Genomic DNA, 18,128 nt, shown 5'->3' with positions numbered 1-18,128 from the left:
AAACACAATTGTGGGCTACAGATTAATTTCAATTGCAGCTGGAGACCTCCAAAGGCCATGGATAATCAGCTGATCAATGCACTGCAATAGCATATACAGTGGTGCCTTGGATTATGAGCATAATTCGTTCCGGGACCGCGCTTGTAATCCAAATCCGCTCTTAAACCAAAGCAAAATTTCCCATAAGAAATCATAGAAATGCAGACAATTGGTTCCACACCCCAAAAATAATGACTTATAATGAATTATTCTGAATAACAGGTAAATCTAATGAAACAAACATTCAGAAACAGCAGAATATGTGATATTATAAGTTACTGTACAGTGATGAGGAGGATGGGAAACACAAGGGCTGACAGAGACTGCAGTGAGAAAATGAGCAGACTGCATGAAGAAATGAGCAGGGCAGATGCGAGCACAGTATAACAGCACTCTCTGTCCAGAGAGAGAGGGGTTACCGCTATGAAGAGATTACCCCCACAGTCCTGTCCCCTGATGTAAGCCCCAGCCTGGAGTGGATTTGCTATGATTTGGAAGGTGAGGGAGACTTCCTGGGTCGGAGTACAGTGCTGTAGTCCCCGCTATGCAGACCATGCCCCTCCCCCATTCGCGCTCCCACCCAGTCCAGGGAGCTCTTAAATCAAAGCAATGCTCTTAAACCAAGTCACAATTTTTAAAAACTGTGAGCTCTTAAACCAAAACGCTCTTAAACCAAGTTACTCTTAAACCAAGGTAACACTGTACTGTCCTTCTTGTAAGGACCTAACAGTTCGGACACTGCAGAAGGATGGGATTTTTACAGCACAAAAGACCAGACCTGCATAGTGCAGACCCCCAAATCAGACCTCAGGTATCAGGTCTGCAGCATAATACAAAACCCTAAAATCGATCCCAGTATCAGGTCCTCAGCATAACACAGACGCCAGAATCAGCCCCCCTGTATAACAGAGACCTCATAATAAGACCCCAGTATCAGGCCCCCTGTATATTACAGACCCCAGAATACAACCAGATTATAGGGCTCCAGCATATTATAAACCCCAGAATCTGGCTCTAGGCTTAATAGACTACAGAACAAGACACTAGTATCAAGCCCCAGTATAAGCCCCCCCCCCCACCCATAATACAGGTCCCAGCATAATATAGACCCTAGAGTCACCATTACCAGCCCCCCCCCCCCAGGGATAATATGACGTGAGTATCAGGCCCCCAGCATAATACAGACCCCAGTATAAGGCCCCCAGCATATTGCAGATCCTAGAAAAATACCCCAGTATGAGGAACCCAGAATCCTACCGCAGCATCAGACCACTAGCATAATACAGACCCCAGTATCAGGCCCTCGGCATAACACAGACCCCAGTATCAGGCCCCCAGCAATAATACAGACCCCAGAATCTAACCTTAGTATCAGACCCCTGGAAAATGATAGACCCCAGTATCAGACCCCAAGCATATTAAAGGGGTAGTCCGGCGGGGGGGCATTTTTTTCCTGACACTGGGGAGTAGGTGGCTGAGAGAAACGATGTCCACTCACCTCCCCATTTCCAGCGGCGGGTCCCGCGTCGCGGCGCTCCGTTCCCCGTTTCCCGTCTGCTTCCTGGTGTCTGACGCGGGCCCGAGATGTGACGTCTCAGGTCCGCTCAGCCAGTCAGTGACGGAGGCGGGATCCGTTTCAAGTCCGCTCAGATCCCGCCTCTGTCACTGACTGGCTGAGCGGACCTGAGACGTATCGTTGGAACCGGGGAGGGAAGTGGACGTTGTTTCCCTCAGCCAAAAACGCCCCCCCCCCCCACCGGAGTACCCCTTTAAAGATCCCAGTACCAGAGCCTTGTGTCTGGGCCCAAAAGAGACAAGTAGTGATTCATTGGAAGGGGTTAACTACCAGGGAGAGGGGGTGCCTATATGGGGGCTAGATCTATACAAATTACTGCTTACACCTGTCAAAATGACCACTTAACTCCGTACTCCGTGGCCTGGGTGCTTGTGCTTATTATGACATGCCCGGGACAGTAATTTGCCAGGACTGCCTCTCAATATAGGGGACAGTCCTGGCAAAATGGGGACAGTAGAAACTATGTCCACTGTGTATATATATATATATATATATATATATATATGTATATAAACCTTTCATACCAAGTGACTGCTTAAAAAAGGTTATATACAGAAACATTGCATGATGGGAATAAAGGCTTGCTTTAGCTTGGATACACAGTGCTGCTATAGATGACTTATCCTGGATATATTTGGACTCTGGATAGGATCTGGTAAGGTGTGCACTTTAGAGTTTTATTATCCTGTGCTGCTACATTTGGCCTTTTTACATGAAAAATCTTTGTCTACGGTGAACGCACACACAATTTAACCCTTTAAGGAAGCCGTCAATTTCAGCCTTCAAGACAAAGACCAATTTTCAAAATTTCTGACCTCTCTATGTTGTAATAATTTTGTGATGTTTTAACATATACAAGTGGATCTACTCTGGTTTTACTTTATATTAGTGATCAGATTTGGTCACTACATCAAGTGATTTTTTGGGAAAAACTTCTCTGCTTGTAAGAAAGATAGTCACGCTACATAAATGAGATGATAATTCACATTTACAATATGTTTACTATATGTTGGCATCATTTGGTTAGAGGGGCATAGAAATTTAGCAGAAAATTTTTAAAATTTTCAAAAAAAATTCAGTTTCAAGTTTATGGGGTTACGTGCACCAGTCCAGAAATAGTTAAAGTGGAGCAAAAAATAGTTTTCGATCACAGGGAAATATACTGTATACTACATATTTAATAAACTGGAGTACATCAAATCATAAATTCTTGATCCAGTAGTTAAGGACCAATAATCCTCGGTTATTTGAGTTTTATGAAACAAATGTAGACAATGTAATAAATATAGTAAACAGGTTTAATGTCCTATGACTGTGTATGTTTCACTGGCTGAGATAGAATAAATGAGAGAATTCAATGACCAGAACTTTGTGAGGTCATCAATCTTCCAGCGTTACCCTGAAATGAGAGAAGCATCAGAGAATCCACGCGGTAATATAAGCTGTAATACACAGCCAGGAGACTTAGGCTCTGATATAAATAATAGCTGGCAGAACCAGCATTACAGCCAAACCTGAAGAAGAAGATCAGGTAAGGGACCTTTTCTTTACATGACAAGACTTTGGTTTAGATTTAGAGGCACAGAACTTTGAAGTGGCTAAGAGCTGGTGTTTAGGATGGGACTGGGCTATCAGGATCTCTGGTCAGCCATGGTTAGACTTATGGTAAAATATAAAAATCAAATTCTGGCATGAGACTATTATCTTTTGAATACAAATACATAGACGCCAGAAAAATTTGCCTAAAGGAAAAGGTCATCTGAGGTGAAAGTGCAGGGTTCTTGCACTTACATATAAAGCCTAGGTGTTAAAGTAGATATACTGGTTTAGAAAAACATAGCTGCTTTCTTTCAGAAACAGTGCCACACATGCCTTCAGGTTGTGTGTGGTATTAATACATGTCTCCATTAACTAACTTGAGGACAAGAGTGGCTCTGTTTCTTGGAGATAGTAGCTATGTCTTTCTAATCCTGGGTAACCTCTTTTAACTGGTCAATAAACTATGTATTAAGTAACATTATAACAACCAACATTTCACTCCACAGGCTCAAAAGGAAAATGTTGGTTGAAGTGGTAACCATCACTATTATGTGCAGCATTGCAGGTCAGTACATAGCTCTATATGCATAGAAATTTTTTTTTATTATTGGGAAACATATGCTAGATATGGGTTATATCTCTGTTTTTATGATGAAGGGGGGCCAAAAATCCAGTAATAGAGGTACATGATAATACTCCAGATTTCTCTAGCTGCAAATGGGGATTGGGAGGTTAAAGTTCTTGTAGCCTTTTTACAGGCTGTATGTTTTCCCACACCTCCCAATTTTTTGGATGGCCAAAGAGTAGGGATGAGCGAACCGTCGGACTTTTGGTCCAACGGCATCTTCGCTCAATTACTATGCCTGCGATGCCTGCGATCCTGGGTGCATAGTTGCGTTCCCGGGAATCTGCAGGCAGGATCTTCCAAAGAATTCAAGATACATTCCCTGGATTTCCAGGGAATATATCTTGAATTCCCTGGAAGATCCCGGCCGCAGATTCCCGGGAGCGCAACTATGCACCCAGGATTGCAGGCATCGCACTAGAGTGAGTGGCTTTTGGACCGAAAGTCCGAAAGTTCCGCTCATCTCTACCAAAGAGGGACACTTGTGGGTCACTCTAGGAAAATTTTACAGACATTTCTATACTTTTTAATTCAAGGAGGCATTCACACCTACAGGATCTGCTGCAGATTGATGCATTTAGTTACATTGCTCTCTGCAAATCTGCAGCAGATCCTGTATGTGTGGATGCATCCTTAGGTCCCAATCACACATCAGTAACCCTGCCTGTAATTACGGAACCATAGCGGTGGCCAGGATTACGAATGTGTGTCAGTGACCGCATTTGCAGGAACCCACTGTCAGATAGGTGACACAGACACATAATGGCTTAATAATTTTTGTGGCACAGATCATGTCCCCAAAAATTATCCGTAACACCTACAGATGTGTGTATGGGGCTATATGATCTGCATGTGTAAAATGATGTGTGAAAGGGGCCATATTGTCACATGATTCATCCGAATATAACAATTTTTAGGATCCAACTTGCACCACATGATAGAATAATATGCAACTTTGGCTCTATTATACAGTAAGAAACCAGGCACTTTCTAGAGCAACCTACAAATTTTATTCACGTAGATCGAATTCCTAAGTCAAAAAGAGGGACATGTAAGGGGAAAAGAGGGACAAAGGGACATGGCATAAAAGTAGGGACTGTCCCTCCAAAAGAGGGACACTTGGAAGGTACAGTATGTGTTTTCCTGCTAAAGTAACTTGTATTCACAGCAAATCTGTAAAGCTGTAAAGACCCAGAGACCTCCACCCTATACCCTCCTCAGCTTTCCAGATATTCACAGCTGCAACAGATGTAATTTCAGCACCATAAAAGTTGTGTCTGTCAAGAGAGTCAATTGTGCAGCTTCTCCTTAATTATATTAGTAAAACATGACATTTCCCTGTATGAATTATGCTAAAGAACACTGCAGAGACAACATCACGTGTCTCGACGTCAGTGAACTAGCCAGACCTTCCCTCCGGGAAGGAACAGCCAGGCCAAGGAATGTCTCCAATCAAGGAAACCACCTGAGCAAGGTATCCATCCACAGACAGCTGTTTCGGGGTGTTTGCCCCTCATCAGTGTGGAGCAGGTTTCTGGCTAGTGGGAACAATGCCTAGTAAGTGCATGCCAAAGGACGCTGGTTGACCTCAAGGAGACCAACCAAAACACTGCAGAGACACCATCACATGTCTCGACGTCAGTGTATTCTAGTATTTCCCTGTATGAAGCTAAGCAATACTAGCTAGGAGAAAAACCTTGCTTTAGGAAGAGAGAGAGAGACAAGTGGCATCCAGATACCATCTTACTAATCAGAGTGAGACATCTTATCTGGTCCAGGTCTTCAGTTCCACCATGCGTTTTGCATACTAACCATCTTGCTTGACTATCCCCTAGAAGACCATTTATCAATGCAATAAAGGTTTGCTTTATTAAAAGTTTAATGAAATATTAGGACTATCTTTATTCTTAGGTGCTATAGGCAATGTGGACAATAAAATGCTGGCTGATGCTTTCCTGTATTACCTGGATGAGCCGTGCAGTAGAAGCACCAAGGACAGCAGCATCCCTCAGCTCCCGGTGTCAGACTTCAGCAATCTTCTAAAGTAAGAGAACTGGAAGGAACTCTGTAGCCAAATATTTACAAATAGAAGGAAATGACTGATACAATGTGGTAGCTAGGCATAAGCGCCTATTGTGTGTTTCTTACTCTGTTCTTTACAGGTTTTGTTTTAGATGTTCATGTTTTTAAGTAAGCCTGTAATGTAGTGTTATTAAGGCAGCTGTCCACATTAGAATGCTTTTACAGTCTTTTTTTTTTGAGAAAAGAATATGGCACTCACCCAGTGTTGCATACAGTAATAGACACAGGGTGAGTGCCACATTCTTTTCTCTTAAAAGACTGTATATCGCTTCTGCACATAATATAGAGCACCACCACTGTTGTACAGATTCCTGCATGTCAAAGATTCCCTTTTTTAGTGGAAACACAGACTCCATAATGCTGGACTATTTTTTTTCCTCTTGCTACAATTTATTATAGACAATTCCTTTTGTTACAAAGGTTTCTTGATGTTAATGCGGTACTGTCATTTGTACTTATTTTTGACATGTTGTTCAGACATGTCAAAAGTCAGGACCCTACTGAGTTAGAGGTGACATGATTGAAACCTTTAAAGCGACTCTGTACCCACAATCTGTCCCCCCAAACCACTTGTACCTTCAGATAGCTGCTTTTACTCCAAGATCTGTCCTGGGGTCCTTCGGCAGGTGATGCAGTTATTGTCCTAAAAAACAAATTTTAAACTTGCAGCCCTGTGCCAAACGGCCGTGGGCTAGAGTATCCATGCCCTAACCTTGCACTACCCCTCCGTCCCTCCTCCCCACCCTCTTCCTCATTAGGAATGCCACTGGCAGGATATTTCCTATTCCTTTGCAGTAAACACTGCACAGGTGCCTTAACAAGCCAGCCCATGTGCAGTGTTCTCACAGCTGATGAATAGAAGAAAATCTACCAGGGGCATTCCTAATGATGTGGAGGGCAGGGAGGAGGGACAGAGAGGTTGTGCCAGGCTAATGCAAACACACTCTAGGCCACGGCCGTTTGGTACAGGGATGCAAGTTTAAATGTTGTTTTTTAGGACAATAACTGCATCACAGGACAGATCTTGGATTAAAAGCAGCTATCAGAAGGTACAAGTGGTTTTGGGGGGTTGTCAGATTGTGGGTACAGAGTCGCTTTAAGTATGTTAAAGGACTACAGAAGGTTCAGGAGGGAAGTGTTTTTAGGAAAAACTGAACTCAAGAACAAGAGGACACAGCAAGAGGTTAGTTGGGGGAATGATCAGAAGTAATGTGAGAAAATATTACTTTACTGAAAGAGTAGTAGATGCTTGGACCAAACTTCCAGCAGATGAGGTTGGTAAATCTATAATAACAGAATTTAAACCTGCCTGGGATAAACATAAATCTATCCTAAGATAATAAGAAGGAAAATACTAAAAGAGCAGACTAGATGGACCAGGTGGTCCTTTTCTGCCAACAATCTTGTATGTGTGAGTTATAGCTGGGGAAAGAGCACAGCCATGTGCTTCACTCCCTTACGGGCCAATCCGACTGATTACAGAAGTCTGGTTCCATAGACATTGAGCTTAAATCCTGTAATCAGTTGTTAGGAGGCCCCCCCTGGCTATTAATCATGTGTCACGATCTTAACTTTTGACATGTTTTAGGGACATGTCAGAAAATAACACAAAAGATCGTAATGCTTTATGGATATTCCCATTTCAACTAATATGGTTGTAGGGCTCATACAGTATATATAGGGTTATATATTTTTGCAAATACATTCCTTTAGTAAATGTCTCTTGATATGCTGCTATTTTCTTTGCATTGTCGACAGCTGGTTGTCTAGGTTACAAACTACCACTCTGCTCTATAAGCTGTGGTCTGTCTGTTTTATAAATATAAAATACATATTTATATATATTATATAGTATATATAGACTATATCTCAATGCATCTACATTATAGCTATATAAAAATATACACATTATAGACCACTACTCTTAGAGCAGAGTGGTGGTCGGTAACCTAAACAACGAGCTGCCAACAATGGGAAGAAAAGAGCAGCATATGAGGAGCAGGAGGTGATTTTGCTAAATGAATGTATTTGCAAAAATATTTAACTTGACGAGTCCTACAAGTATAACTATGTTAGAGGTAATGGGAATTCCTCTTTAAGATGGTCACAGTCCCATCTGTCACATTTTTTTGTGCAACTCACACCATTGTCTTGCTGTTGGTCACTGCTACAAACACTTTGTTATGTAAGTGTTGGCTTTAGGACCTTCCTGATCAGCTAATCAGCTAAGTTGTCATGTGGGTGGTCCAACTCTGTAATTGACAGCTTTCTCTATATGAACATTTATACACAGATAGGTGTCAATCACAGAATAGGACCGCCCACATGACTACTTAGCTCAGAATGAGAAGAGATTTACATGAATAAATAATATGTTCTTGTGGAACTTTTATTTTTGTATTATTTTATTTTATAACATGTTATTAACTTCCCTAATGTTGTAAATTTCAGCAGTGCTCTAACATTGGATGAAAAAAACATAAATGCAGAACTACTGAACAAAGTCTCATTTTTTGCCAAAGCGATCTATGAACAGGCGACCAAAGACTCTGAGAAACTCCAACTGGAGTTTGAGCAGCTGAAGCTTAAACTTTCTCCATATTCAGAAGAGGTAACAAGGCTGTTCAGTAAGACCACATCTGATCTGCAGATAACTCTCAATCCCTACGTCACCGAGCTTCAGAATCAACTAGAAACCATCACTCTGGATTTTGTCAAAAAGTTGAAAAGTATAAATTTAGACCTTTACAGCAGTTCAGCTAGTATGACGGTAGCGTTAGTAGCGTTCTCCCAAAAACTAGAAGCTAAAATGGATGAGTGTCTGAATGCACTAAGAAACGTGATAGCAACATGTACGGGAAAGGTGAAAGAGAAGATAGAGCTGCAGGTTGCAGCTCTGTATCAAAGTCTAACTCCCTTAGTGGAAGACTTGCAGGATCCTTTAAGAAAACACATGGAGAACCTGAGCTTTTTGATGAAAAAAAGTGTCATGTTGATTGAGAGTAAGATCCTGGAGAACACAGCCATGCTGGAGAAGCAGATTACTGTCTGTACCAGTCTACTAAAGGAGAAAAGCAGTCTCATTCTTGGCAACGTAAGGAAGACCCTAACCCTGTGTCTGTTTGACATCAGCCAGAAGATAACTGTGTTTAAAGACCTAGTGACCCCCTACAGAGAAACCCTCATCAAATCCGTAGTCCTGCGCCTTGAGAACATACAAGACCAGCTTGGGGGCGCTGCTTCAGTGAGTCTGCAAGACAAGAAAAATTACCTGGAAAAAAATCTATTTGACAAGATCAGTGACCTATTAAATAGCACCATACTGACAACTGTGAGCAAAACATTTACTGAGTGACAACAATAAATGGGGTTGTTCAGCGCTACAAAAACATGGCCACTTTCCGGGTATGCAAAAAAGAGTCTGTGGAGCCTCAATTTAAGAGTCTCAAAACACCAGATATCCCGCCGGGCTCCACAGACTCTTTTTTTGCATATTTCCCAGGGAGCGGTGCACCTAGGTTTTCCCTGCATCAGGCGCTTTGGCCAGCGGATGGTGGGGTTGTCTTCAGCTGGTCTCCCTGAGATCGGTGATCCCTTTCTTTCAGAGACAGCACCACTCTTGTCTCTAGTTCAGGTGTGGTTTGCAAAAGTGGCAAAACCCCGCCCAAACTGGAGACAAGAGTGGTGCTGTTTCTGGAAGAAAGTGGCCATGTTTTTGTAGCACTGGATAACCCCTTTAACTTTACTGGGCAAAGCAATAAAACAACCCAAAATATACTCTTTATACAGGCTAACACATTTAATAAAGGGCTTAGCACAGGTGTAGGAGCTATTGGAGTATGTACTCACAGGGTACTGGGGGTCAGGCATTGCCTACAAGCCACTCTGTTAGGATAGATGGATACATGCAATGAGTATCCAGCAGAAGGCTCTAGCTTTGTTTTGAAATATATATATATATACACATTTAAAACCTATAAAAATATTTTTACATAATGTAAATTGTAATAGTTTATATACACAATATTTTATTTGATCATACTTTATAGATAAGGTGTCTTCTTGGGTCAACTTCCTGCACATTTATATAATGTGAGCACATTATATGCTTATTTAAAATGACTTTATATAAAAACCTTTAAATGAATGTTAATCATCAATCAACAATCTTTTTTTAATCTCCAAAATGTTGTGCTGCAACTTTCTCAATATAATTTTTTAGTCTGAGTTCTTAATCCTCTACACATAAACATGATTAATTCAATACTGGCTGCCCCTATAACTACCACTAGAGGGAGCTTCAGAGCTAACTGCATACTGTTTTCTTATAGTACTCCATAATATTGCAGTGTGTAGTAAGAGCCCTCATCCCACCCCCATCCCTTCCCTACTAGTAGCTGCAGTTTTTCAGTATGATGTCTATGAAGGAATATCAGAAGCATTGATCTCTAGCTGCTATAATGTTTTAGAAGATTAGCCAGCACAGACTGGTAAAGGGGTACTCCAGGCCAGCTTACTTTGGAACAAAGCTCGGCCACTGGAAATCTGACGCCATGGCACGGCGGCGTACCAGCACCGCCATTGTGTGCCGTGATGTCAGCTGCAGAGGTCAGCTCTTCCTTCAGACTGTGCCACCTTCCTCTTCACACACAGGGCTGTGCTGTTTTCCCACAAAATATTAGGTATTTGCGGCCATAGTTGATTGATTAAGCACCAGGAATGAGATTCCTAGGCAGGAAACACATATAATCTTCTATCTATTATTATATATTCTTATTTGTCTGAGACAACTTTTTAATAAACCTTTCTGCAAATAAATATTCATGTGTGCTTACTGTGTGTATATCGCTCAGTAGTCTGACGCAGTGCTTTTTTAATTCCAGTCTTTAGGCCTCACCAACAGGTCATGTATTGAGGATATCCCATACAAAGAACACCTGTGATAATACCTGATGCACTGAGTCTAATTATATCAGCTATAAAATACTAAGGAAATCCTCAAAACCTGACCTGTTGGTGAGGCCTGAGGACTGGAATTGACAAGCACTGCTCTAATGACAGTAGAAAGAGCTGTGTAAGGCCTAATTCACACGTTCCATTAACTTGAATGTGATCACAAATCCACAAACACGGACAATTTTAGTGGCCACTGAATTGTATCTGTTTATTTGGATGATCCGTGCCATAATCTGTGTTGCAAAAATTAGGACAGTGTCCTAGTGCAGGGCATGATCGTGGCACAAGTCTATAGGATCAGTGTTTTTTTTTCACGGGCTTTATGGATGCCACATCCGTGGAAAACACTGATGTGATGGCACCAGTATTGAAATTAGGTGTCGGCGGGGGTGCCGCTCCCGGGCCCACATGGGCAGGGACTCCTGAACCCACACAGACTGTGACGCCCCAGCTCCCGCCCTCCCCCACTCACCCGCCTCACTTCACAAGGTTTGCAGCTGCGCTCCTTGTTGCCGCACTGACAGCATGCTCGGGGGTCAGCTGACTCAATGGGCTGCATTGCCATTCATTCTTGTGGCTGGATGCAGAAACGTTCTGCCTCAGTTCACAACAGGCTGCTCCCTCCGCTTGTGCAGCAGCATGCGAGTGACGTCACTTGTGCTCATGCAAAGCAGGGGAAGAACCGACACTGGAAGCTTACAATGCTGCACAAGTATGGTGTTTTTGTTTTTTCTTTTCCAGAGGAAAGTGGCTGCACAGGTGTGTGGAGGTCGTGCACACTACCGGAGAGGAGGGGTGTGCTGAGCTGGCTGACGGGGCCTAATTTATGAGTACAATTTATTGGGGGGATGCCACGTGGGGTGCATACATGTGAACAACATACTTGGGGTAGGCGGATGCCTACACATAGTAGAATACATACTGGGGTGATGTGATGCCTACATCAGTGGAAAAAAACAACATGGATTAAAAAAATGCATGCAATCACGAACGGTGTTTCACGGATCATGGAGCTAGCTAGCAGACTTTAATCCCAGTCCTTAAAATTCACTGGACGTGTGAATGTACAACTTCACTATGACTAATAATGTACACAAATTGTAGACAGAGTGAAGTCATTGAACCCAATGGCATGTGCTGGAAAGGTGGGTGTGATTTTACAGCTAGGACTATAAGCTTTACATAGTTATGTAATTATATAGTTGATAAGGTTGACAAAGACAAGAGTCCATCAAGTCTATCCTACAACCCTGCTGTGTTGATCTAGAAAAAATCACTCATAAGAAAGATGTCAATAGCTCCAGGAAATTTCTTCATGACTGGAAATATAGCAATAGGAACAAATCCCTGGATCAATGTCCTATCAACTGAAATCTAGATCTTTGATCTACAATTTTAGTCTCTGTTATGGCAGCCATACATGCAAAATCTTTGACCGCATGAACAGCTTCTGATATTTAGCAGGATGCAATGACATTACATATTTAGCTAACACAAAGGGGGAAATTTATCAACATGCATCCCTGTTGTACGCCACAGAAAAAGGGCAGATTTGACGTGGCGTATGCCAGCCGTATTCCCCACTCGCCCGATGGGCAGGGAGGAGACAAGGCTGGTGTAAATCATGATACAAATCTATACCTGCTCCTAAGCAGGTTTAGATTTGGCCTGCAATGACTGCACCAGGCGCAGGGTCGGATGGCTTTACTAAGAGACGTACATCTCTTGGTCAATCTGGGTCCAGTCCTTTTTAACAGACCTGAACAACACTGCCATACCAGACCTGACCATACCTCCCCCCTCCCCCCCTCAAAAAGACACCAGATATACTGGCAAGTGTGAATGAGAGATTAAAAAAATAAAAACAAAAAAAAAGTTATTTATTTCCTCCTGCTCCCTGGTGCTTCCCCCTTGTAAAGTGCTGCCCTAGGCACCGGACCATGGGTACCTAGTGATAAATACACCCCTGAGACTGACGTATAAGTAGTCTTGATAAATGTCCTCCAATGTCTAGATTTGTAGTCTCAACATAAAGTAGCAATTTTTTTTTTACAATTATCACCATGATTCTGGGTTTTAAGGGGTATTCCGTTCAGAATTAACTGTTAATATGGTTCAGAACATGTTTTCTTTTTGGTAAATATTAGTAGTCTTCACCGAACAACTCTGGAGCATATCTTAGAATTCTGTTTTGTGTTATTTCTTCTAGAAATGAACAATACAATTGTGCTACTGGTTTGGGCATGTCCCCACCCCTTCTGACACTGTCCAATCAGTGCTGACATTATAAGGCCAGGTTCACACTATGTATGACACCAGCTGTTCTGTGACACGGCCATGTCACAGAACGGCTGGTGTCAGTGAAGTGCCGTACCAGCCGGATGAACTTCATTTAAAAAAAAAAGGAATGCATTCGCGTTCGGTATGCCCGCATTCCAATTAACCAAAGCTGACAATGTAAAGTGAGGCCGGAGCCGCACTTTACATTCTGTGCTCTGTCAGTCTTGTGCGGCAGCTATTCAGTGAATAGCGGCCGCACAAAATCTGATATTTCAGTTTTCGGTGCAGCCGCATGGAATCTCAGCAGAGTGTATACGCCAGGATTCCATAGAAGTAAATGCAATGTATTTATTCAATTAATAATGGCCAGTGTTGCAATCTGCAACAACGACTGTTATTAATTGAATAAATAAATTGTGTGAACATAGCCTTAGACAGTATAAGGAGACACCCCTTTAGTAACACCAAATTGTTATTTAATCAGATACTAAAACAGTATTTACTTACAATGTGGAGTGATATCAGGTCCTCTTAAAAAAAACTTGTATTTACTCGGAAAGCCCTGTCAGTGAGGGTAGAGCTTGCAGAAGAGCTTATTTATAGGACTGAACTATCATAAATGCAATGGACCATAATGCATAGAGAAAACAGTAATATAAATATTGGCATTAATCATTTACATTTCATAAAAAGCATTATTAGACCTCTTTCACACACTGTACATTTTCAATAAATAACGGCTGTTGTTGCAGATTGCAACACTGGTCTCTATTTATTGAAAAGGCGAATTCCCATTGTTTCCTATGGAATGTCAACTTTGTACGGCTGCTATTCATAGAATAGTGGCCGCATGAAACTGACTTTGCAGACAATGTAAAGTAAGGCTCCAGATGTACTTTACATTGTTGGCTACGGTTAATTGTAATGCGGGCACACACAAATGTGCCTGTATTCCAATTTAAAAGAAGTGATTTTCATCTGGCCGGTATTGCAGTATCGGCAGGGGTGACTTTCTCAGACAGCGGCTGTTCTGTGACATGACCGGTGTTTTACAGCGTCTGAACGTGGCCCCAGCTTGTAATGTCATTTATGGTATGGTATAATAATGCAGCAGTAGGAACAACACTCCCAATGCAGTGGACAATGGCTGCATGATTTTGCTGGTGATACTTTGGTATTACTGGAAAACTCTTGCTGCCATTAAACATGAGCACTGTGCCATGTAGTATTCCCCACGCCCCATCCCTTATCTCTCCCCTTTCCCTCTTTTCCCTGTTTCATTAGATTTTATTTCCCATGTCTGCTAATGTTGATTCCATTATCCTTTATCTCTAGTATATAGCTATATTTCAATATTTTATTACGGTAAGTGGTTATATTTATTGACATGCAATGATTATGTCAAGAGGGACTTCCAGTCGGATATGGACTGATATCTATAAGACTAGGGTTGTTTGTCTTTGTGATTATACCCGACAATGGCTCCAGAGACATTGCAGGGACAGAAACTTGTGGCTAACGGTTATTTATTGGGTATAAAGCCCATGTGTACTCTGCACAAAGATCACACTTTAAGATCATTCATTCCATGGATTCCATGGATTCAGCAGTTCTTCATAGACTGAGGCTGGTTTGGTTCAGGTAAAAGTTTTTTACTTGTCCATCACCTGTGAAGAATAAATTGTTCCCACCATCACCTATTACCACTTTTCCATTGCATTAGTAAGTGGCCTTCTTTTTAGTGGAATCCCTGACCTGAATGATCCCCAACAACCACCTCAACTCCTCAATAAAAGGTGATATTATTATGAGCGTCTGTAACTGGGTTCTTTGAGCAATGTTTAAGCTATTAATAAAATGTTTTCTAGAAACTAAGGGTGGTTCAATGTGTCATTTTCTCACGTACATGTACCATATCAGTAGATTTAGTTCTTTCTCTGTGCACATTACACAATGCATTATGTGGCTGGCTATGATGCGAAGGACTTTGATGGACTTTACTCAGGATCATCCAGTTCTGTATAGTTGGAGGTATCACGCTGCACGTTGGACTTTGCTGTTGACTTAAGTGACAGACTCTTGCAGACGGAATGAAAACAGCAGATAACAAACATATATCCCAGATAACAACTCATCAGCCGTCAACTTTGACCCAATTTTGAATGTTTGTACACAAAAAAGTAAGTGTACGGGACAGGTGAGATGTCCTGTGTGCCTAATGTTCCCCGACCAGCAGGGCTGTTGTAAAAGCATTATGGGCCCCTGGGCCGAGCTGTGAACTGGGACCCCCCTTCCCCTCCACTGACCAAACCCCCCAAACTTGGTGATGTAATTGTGCGGTGTGTGGGTCCGTCTGCCTTTCATCGCAGGGATTTGGGAACCCCTCCGCTAGTAAGTGCGGTGGGGGAGGGGGGACTGCGGTGCGGTCTGTCAAGAGAGAAAGACATTGACTAAACACAGCAGCAAAATGCTCATCGCTCCCTTGTCTGTCAGGGTTTTACAGTCAGTTCACAGTGCAGAGGAACCCCTATGAGTAATGGCCCCATGGGCAACCGCCTACCCTGCCCAAAAGGGAAAGATGGCTCTGCCAACCAATAGCTTGAAGCTATATATTAATCATGAGCCCTAGTTGTGTGCCATGATAAAATTACAAGAGTTGTAACCGTATGCACTGACTAAAGCAATACGCTGTGCAAAATTTAAAAATCTTCTTTGGTTTCTCCCAAACTTTTCTAACGTATTTATGGCTTTGTGAAAATATCCACCATCCATGTAGCTTTCCCATAAACACCGTATTAGTAGAGACAGGAAAAAAAAGCTCACCAAAGAGCGCTACATGTTTTGCTATCTTGGGTTTTACCAGGAATATTTCAATAGTACTAGGTATACTCTCACCCGGAGCATCCATGCGCCGGGGCACAACACTGCCAGTTGCAAAACAATATATCAAGCTGCTGTCTCCATCTGTTTAGGGAGCTGGTATCAAATGTGTTGTCCCAAATATTACAAATATTTCAGCAGTTAACCTATCCGAAGGCCATATATGTATTTATAAAGCTTATGGGCTCCATCTCTGGGGCACAGAGTGCGTTGCAAAATTCCAAGGTTTCTTTTTCCAGCCGAATGTTTTTGTGTTAGTGAGACAGTTTATTCTTCAAGATAAAAAGAAAATAACAAATATCTAAACACTTTTATAGGTTTTTAGCATTTGCAAAGTCTTAGCATGAATGAAAATGCAGGGGGATCCAGAGTGACCCACAATGGGCCTAGCCTCTGACATGATCACGAAAACCAAAGATCCAGCAGAAGGAATTCCCATTTGCTACTGACTCTGGAGTTGATGGCTTGGGTCTGTTTCTTATTGATTATATATCCTGTATGTATAATGGTAACAACAGTGCCTAATATGTAGTTAAAGTGTACCTGTCGTTATAACGTTCAAAATCTAAATCAACAGTGGATGTGAACTAAAGCAAGTTTCCTTTTTTTTTTATAGTTATCATAAAAAACATGGCACTTCCTGTGTTCAGACTCTAAAAAAAGAGACACAAGATACAAGTATACAAAAAAGAAACAAGTATAGCTTTGTTTTACAGCATAATAACTACAGATCAGTGAGTAGTGAAATATTCAACTTTCGAGAATTCAAATCGATTAGGCACCGAGATTCGACTATTCGAATGAATATTCAATCCCATTATAGTCTATGGGGAAAAAAAAATCGCGGCACTTGGAAATCAAAATTCGACCACTTGGAGGTCATCAAGTCCCCCATGAAACCTCCCTAAATGATGCCAACACCTCCGGAATGACACTGGGACATTAGGGGGAGCATGCCTGGGTGCACCCAACACCCCAAAATAACAGTATAATGGCACTCTCCGCAGTTGCGAAGAAAATATATTTGCGAGCGATTTACGAGCGTTTATGGCAATGTTCACATATTTTGTTCATATTTCTTGCGCAGCATTACATACATGATTCCAATGTGCGTCCGTAGAGCGTCATGTTATTCGCACGTATCACGCGTCATGCGCTATGAACATTACTGGAACAGTATGTATGATGTGCCTTTTTCTGGGCTACTGGAATAATATGTATCACGTGCCTTTCACTGGGCTACTGGAACAATATGTATTACGTGCCTTTTACTGGGCTACTGGAACAGTATGTATAACGTGCCCTTAGTGGGCTAAACCAGGGACACTATAAGTCACTTGTACACACAGGGTACTGGAATGAATATACCTGCTGATGCTGCTGTTATATCATCTATTTCTTAGCACTGAGAAGTGCTTTTGGTTCAGAGATGACTTTTTCGCTTGATCTTAGCCCTGAAAAGGACTTTTGGGTTCTGTAGTAAGCCTGCCTGACCAAAACGCTACTAAAACCTATCTCTCCCTGCTGCAAGATCTTTCTCTGGCTAGGTTGAAAGCTCATCTGCGGTCAAGAGGTGGGAGCCAAGTATTTAAGACTCGAGGTCATCTGGTTCAGCCATCCAATGAGGGTAGACGCAGTTTTCGTGCTGCGTGCGTACTCCCAGGGTCCCTCACGGCCTCCCTGCATGGTGATTGGATTAAAAAAAGCGCTAACTGCGATGGGAGGGCTTTTGAATGTTTCCCGCGTATTCGCCTCACTACTCTTTTGAATCCGAATCTTTCAAATACCGCAATATTCGATCGAATATCAGCTCGATCGAATCGTATACGCTCATCTCTAAAAATAACTAAAAAAAATGTGTAAGTGTAAATTCCAAACTTGCTTTATATCACATCTACTGTTGATTTAGATTTTGAAAGTTATAACAACAGTGACACTAAATCATTGCTGTAACTTTAAAAACAGACAATGTCTAGAGTTTTGATCCGTCATGGTCTACAACTTCAGAGCCAACTGATCATGCACTAGAGCAAGAAAAAGTATGTGGCAGATCACTTCTCTCCCTGTTCTACCCCTCTTGCTGTAGATGTTGGGCTCCATGGACTTACTAGAGAACCCAACTCCTCTGATGAGACAGGGAAAGTAGCGATC

The 18,128-nt window shown here is 42.0% G+C and overlaps 2 protein-coding genes across 4 annotated transcripts in view; one reads left to right on the top strand and one right to left on the bottom strand.

The window, feature by feature from the left end:
* The window catches only part of LOC138769690 (apolipoprotein A-I-like), a 523,881-nt gene that overhangs the window by 119,890 nt on the left and 385,863 nt on the right, over nt 1-18,128 (bottom strand). The window lies entirely within an intron of this gene.
* Nucleotides 3,665-9,249, top strand: LOC138769788 (apolipoprotein A-IV-like). Its single transcript, XM_069948472.1, has 3 exons — nt 3,665-3,719; nt 5,691-5,823; nt 8,313-9,249. Exons 1-3 carry the CDS (start codon nt 3,674-3,676, stop codon nt 9,214-9,216), a joined length of 1,083 nt encoding a protein of 360 aa, XP_069804573.1. The 5' UTR covers nt 3,665-3,673; the 3' UTR covers nt 9,217-9,249.

This window comes from Dendropsophus ebraccatus, chromosome 12, assembly GCF_027789765.1.
Source record: "Dendropsophus ebraccatus isolate aDenEbr1 chromosome 12, aDenEbr1.pat, whole genome shotgun sequence".
In the NCBI taxonomy this organism is placed as follows: Eukaryota; Metazoa; Chordata; class Amphibia; order Anura; family Hylidae; genus Dendropsophus; species Dendropsophus ebraccatus.
This window is presented reverse-complemented; position numbering and strand designations above follow the sequence as displayed.